The 5,995-nt window shown below is 41.4% G+C and overlaps 1 protein-coding gene across 1 annotated transcript; it reads right to left on the bottom strand.

Moving 5' to 3' along the window:
• Positions 1 to 2,256: 2,256 nt before the first annotated feature.
• gsc (goosecoid) lies at positions 2,257 to 5,264 on the bottom strand. Its single transcript, XM_028821440.2, has 3 exons — positions 4,760 to 5,264; positions 3,327 to 3,586; positions 2,257 to 3,011 (listed from the first exon to the last, which is right to left on the bottom strand). Exons 1-3 carry the CDS (start codon positions 5,067 to 5,069, stop codon positions 2,862 to 2,864), a joined length of 720 nt encoding a protein of 239 aa, XP_028677273.1. The 5' UTR covers positions 5,070 to 5,264; the 3' UTR covers positions 2,257 to 2,861.
• Between the last annotated feature and the right edge of the window lie 731 nt (positions 5,265 to 5,995).

Raw genomic sequence — 5,995 nt, forward strand, 5'->3', positions numbered from 1 at the left:
TAAAGTTCAGTCACTTTCGCCAGCCAGAAGAAGTAGTTAAAAGCAGAGCCTTAACTTGTCGGCAACTTGCACGAAAACGTACCGTCATCTGAAAAACAGTCAAAGAGTGCAGGTGTCGGATATTCAGAAATAAACCCAGTCAGTGACTCAGACGCACATGACACCCTTTTGAACGTTAGAAATAATACCAGTGTGAGATGTGTAATTGGACAATCTCAGCCTGAACTTTTATTTGTTGCGATTCGCACTGGATGATCCCAAATCATCTTCACCATGAAGTCTCTCAGCTATATTTACCTTCCAGGTCTGCCTTCGTTACAAGTTCCACTTTATGGTACCTCACTTGGTAACTTTCTAATTTGTTTCATCATTCAGCAGAAAGCGCTCATTTGTCCTTTTTAAATACTCCTTTTCTTCGTACTAAAATATCTCTTCGCAATGTATGTGTTACCGTCACTTGGAGTCCCTTTTGACGAAGAGTTTCATCTGTTCGTGAGATAAACTAACTGTATATTTTGATGATATACCCCCCCCCCCCCCCCCCCCCATGTCATAATTTTTTTCTGCACATTTGATCTTGTTAATTAAGCCGTTCATCTGCTATGTCACCCATTCCACACCACAGTTCTCCTAGTGAGACGAGTAACTTTCGTTTTCCCTGTGAAGTAGCGCTCCCTGTTAAAGGCACATCAACGTGCAGGGCCGAGCCGATCAGCTGGCGTATCTCGAGGGTCCCACGTTTAGCGGGCAGGTGCGCACTCAGCAGAGGGCAGGTCACCGTGCGGGTGCCGCGCTGCAGCAGTGCTCTTAGTACACGTACGCATCAGTATCACTCTTTCAAGCCCTTGAAACAAGAACGTTAAACCCCCCAGCAGTGTGATCATCCCAGCATAGCATCTTTTTGTGCAGGAGACAGCTTTCAAATAAAATAGTTGTAGTAATCGCGGCCTTAACGTTCTTTAAATAATACATCCTGATGTTGTTATGCTGTTTCACGAGCAAATGATCAGTTTATACAAAAAAAAAAAACTCTTCATTTTTTCCTACATATGTGTGTTGTTGGGGGGAGTGACGGAGTAATGTCGTGCACCCGATGACACACGTGGAGCGCCCCCTCGACCCTGAACATATTACAGAGCTGAAGAACTGTCCAGTCTAGAATAATAGCAGATCCTTTTGAAACGCCTTCATTAGTTCCTAAAATAATCGTCTGGCTGCGTGCTGTCAGTACAGGTGATCGGTATGAACAATATCCGTTTTTTAAATGTCAACTCGTTGCCAATAACGTTTAGGTTAGTTAGGCTGTTACGTTGACCGTTGATTTCGAATAGAAAATGAAAGAATTCAGTGTTTAATCGTGTTGTATCGATTCACACTGTAAACATATTACGTGCCACATTTTAATTATATTTTATGACAAGAAATAGCATAAGATATTTTCAGCCGTGGCGTGGTTAGGTATTTGTTCATCAATACCTGAGCTCATTCCACCAAAACCTTCAAAGAAAGGAAACAAAGCCCTCTTTTCCTTCAGGCATGTATCCATTTTTTTGAGAAAAGCTGGACTGGACGCCAGTTCATTACAGCGCACTCACCAACGGATAATATTGACAGTTTACAGTGTAAAATATGAAGATGCCACAGAAAACATACCATTAAAATAAATAATAAAAGAAAAAGTAAACGCTTTAAAGCAAATGAGGTAAAGTACTATAAAATATTTGAGTGATTCACTCGACCGTATTTCCGTCGGACCGTGGGCTTTAGATAAAGCCAGACTACGCATTAACTGGCGCCCTGCCCGGGCTTTGCTTCCTGCCTTGCGCCCTGTGTTGGCTGGGATTGGCTCCAGCAGACCCCCGTGACCCTGTGTTAGGATATAGCGGGTTGGATAATGTATGGCTGGATGGACAGACTGCACATTAACTTAGGTGACAACTTCTTCACAAACACTGAAGTTTCGCTTTTTACTAATAACAAATAACTTTAACTTAAATAACTCTGTAAGGATAAATACCAGGTGTGTCCTGTAGAATTTCAGTTCCCAAATACAACGACCAGTAATACATTTACGAAGTGATATTATTATCTTGCATGACATTTTCTTTTTTAGACGCAGTGAAACAATTCACGCAGTGTTCTCGTTTCGTTTCACGTTAACGTGTTTGCTTAAAAATCAGGTAAGCTACATGGAAATATCAAATATGGAAATCCTGTCACAAATTTAAATGAACGACAAGAATGAAAATTTTAAGATACTTAAGTTATTTTTATTCAGTATGAAGCATTTCTGATAATGGAAATTTGCCTTGCAAACATGTCAACACTCATAATAAAATATTAACTGAAAACCCAGCCAACTGTAAACTTCTGCTTCTCACATTTTTACTCTGAAAGCAGCAGCATCCCGTTGACTGCAAGTGTGTATCCGTAGTCGGCCCCAGTTAGAAATATGTATTCTTACATTCGGCAAATCCATGTCTCTGCATTTTGTCTCGATGTCCATGTAACCAGCCTCTGTCCAAAGTAAACTTCACTATTTTTACAAAAAAAACAAAAAAAGGTTTCAGCATTGCGTTTCCAGGCGTTTTAATACGAGAAAGGTTTACTGTGCACCTTACGGGCTAAGTCACTTTTAACTTAAATAGTGTATCCATCACATCAATATATATATATATATATATATAATATTTCGATATCTATACTTGTGCAACATCATCGCAACACATTTTATTACATCAACTCCACACATTATATACACACTATATACAAAATACTTTAGGGTTTGTGCAAGATTTTCGACTCCATGCGCGTCAAAGTCCGGAGCCTTTAAACTGTAAGGAAGACCGGAGAAGAATTTATCAGCTGTCCGAGTCCACGTCGCTCTTCCCTTCATCTTCCGTTTTTTCAGTCGATATTTTCGACTTGTTCCATTTCTGCGAGTTTTCCGATTCTTCCGAAGATGACCTCTTTTGACGTCTCCATTTGGCTCTACGATTTTTAAACCATACCTACAATCGAAGCAGACAGAGGTCCCGTTAGTAAGCGTGCAGCATGTAATGACAGTCTTCTCAGGTACAGGATATAACGGAGAGCAGCTGTCGAGTACCCAAACATTATGGGATGTCTCAGAGTCAGGCTCTAAAAAGTTAACATCATGAAGTAACGGGGTCTGACACTGAGAAAAAAAAAATCAACCAGCTACTGCCGAATTTTAACATCATCAAAATGACACATTAGGTCTCCTCTAATCTTTATAATAGCTACACCTAAACTCAAGACATAACATTACGGTTATAAAATTCAGCGGCCTGCTTTCTGCTTACCTCAACTTTTTCTTCTCTGAGATGTACTCTCCTAGCCAGTTGCTCCCTGGTTCCCACATCGGGGTATTTAGTTTCTTGAAACAGGTTCTCTAAGGCCTCCAACTGTTCGTCGGTAAAGATGGTGCGGTGTCTTCTCTTCCGTCTGCAGTGCAGTTGGTTCAGAAGCTGTAATTCTGTCCTTGACAGGGTCCCCACATTCATATACGACATCATTTGATGAGGAACTGGAGACAACAAGACCGATCCAGGGCCTTCATAACCTTAAACAAACAATCAAACGCTCACGTTACAAACAGAAAACGAGCAGGCAGGCAGGCAGGCAGGCAGGCGCATACAATTGTGTTAGTTTGAAAAAATACAATTAGCAAGTGCAGCGCCACACATACACGGTGTTTGAAAAGCTGTAAAAACGCGGAGGTTCCACGTTTATGACCAAACGCAATTTGGGACGCATCTAAAGTAACGGCAGCGATTAAAGAGTGCAAACATGCGTGCATTTCAAAAAGTGCAAATAGAATTAAAGTCATTTCGGAGTACGTCAGCACAAATATTCGACCCTACTGTAAAGAGATCGAGTACACGTGAGACCTCCTCAACAATTATTTAATTCAGATACCTGACCATGCATACCATAATGCAACAAATACCCTGGGGAAAATACTTGCACACACAAACACTCACACACACACACACGGGTAACACAGATATGTGTTGTATGTCACCCAAATGCATACATGTCGTTTGCTTACACGGGCCTTTCTTAGTGAATGTCCGCAAATTGCCTAATATTAGAGTAATATAGCGCCTGCATTCATCCAAACACATTGAGTGGCGCTCATATTTCTCCAATAAATATGGAGAGGCCAGCAAGTTTTAGGATTCCACTAAACTTTCCTAACAAGTTCCTTTACTACAAAGAGCGAACTTTCCATCCAGCCATTGTCAACTTGGCGACCCTGAACTGAATAGACTAGCCATCTATTTTGCAAATACTGTAGACATAAAAATCCAGAAATATTTAGAATGTCACAATTAACCAAACGCACACAGACACACTTTCATTCATCTGTCCACCCATTTTCGGAATCTGCCGTCTCCATTTACCGGTCGGCTTTTTATACAAAAAGAGCTGTGGCTTGGGAATTCTACCTCCGCAAAGAGTGCTTAACTAAAAACAACAGTTACAAATGTGCATTACCAAAATGATCCCGAGAAGGTACAGGAATCTTTTACTGCAGCTTTTCAATTTTGTAACACTACCACCGAAAAAAACGCAGTAAAGCTATCAGGAGAGCAACTCCTCTTACGTTAGTCAGCACACTTAGTTAAAGTCTGAATGCTTAAAATAGTTCACACAAGCACTTCGAATGCCACAATCACATTTATGGGAATAAATCATAGAAAGACACAGACGTGTTTGGGAGATACCGTACCTGCCGGGATGCACGGGCACTGCTGTGCGCCGAGGGGTATTGTGCCGCAGCACGCTGGTCCAGCGGCGCCCTGCACGTGAAACTGTCCATAGTAATAATTGTTATATCCAAGTCTAGATCCACTCACAGCTGACATGTTGGAGGCTGGGTGTCCTGAGTGGGGGTAAAGCCCACTGTAGTCTGCTGTAGCGTAAAGAGAGTCGGTCAGATTAGAAAAGACGGCCGGCGCATTCCGATGTAGTAAAACGGACTCCTTACAGCTGGGTCTGCCAGCCAAAATACTGTCGATGCTGAACATGCCAGCAGGCATCACTGAAAAACTTTAAACTTGGAAAAAAAAAAATGCTGATTAGGACCACAACATAAAGACACGGGGAGAAAAAAAAGTTAAACCAACAAAAAAGTGCAGTATAGAGAAGAGTAATCTGTTTCTGCGCGTTTTCAGTTTTCTGGCATTACTTTACTGTCCCTCTCACGGTTTTCTTATGTTTGTGATCCATCTCAACTTTCCTGTTTTATACCCGACTGACGTCATCGATCATTTAAGCTTCAGTTTAAAATGTAGATGACAAAAGCAAAAGCAGATAGGGGGGCGGACGGGCGCTGCTGCGCACAATGGTGTGAAAAGCGCCGATCTGTGTATTGAGAATTAATGAAATTAAGTTAATCCTTTCAATTAGCAGACTTTTGTCAAAATCACCATGCGCTGCTCGATGTCTACCCTAGCAGCTAATTGTACACGCTAATCTGATTAATGCCATTGTTCACAGTGGAGATTTACTGCCAACCTCTCTATTAACTCATTATCGCGGATGGCATTTTTCGTAGAGGGGGGCTTGCTATCTTGGTTAGACATGCAATGCAAGTGTCTTCTCTCTTTTTTAAACAGTTAACCACAGGAAGAACAGAAATCCTCTTAGACGGGTTTGTTATGAGCACAGTTGAGGAAACTTGTAAGGTAGATGTGGGCGATTTCCAGTCCTGTCTATTTCACCGAAAAATACTTTGGGATTCTCCGCCAGTAGAAAAATAAAACTTTGCGTTTTGCAGCTGGCATTATGGCCTTTCTCCTATGCCGCATACTGCTGTGTATCGGTAACTGCCTTACTGTAAATGGACTGAGTGATGAGCATATTTAATAAATGTGTAAACTGACGAACGTCTAGTCACAGAGGTGCTTATGAATGTTACAATGACTTACTTGAATGCTGAGTTTACCTTAACATACACACTAAA

Source organism: Erpetoichthys calabaricus, chromosome 16 (genome assembly GCF_900747795.2).
Source record: "Erpetoichthys calabaricus chromosome 16, fErpCal1.3, whole genome shotgun sequence".
Classification (NCBI taxonomy): Eukaryota; Metazoa; Chordata; class Cladistia; order Polypteriformes; family Polypteridae; genus Erpetoichthys; species Erpetoichthys calabaricus.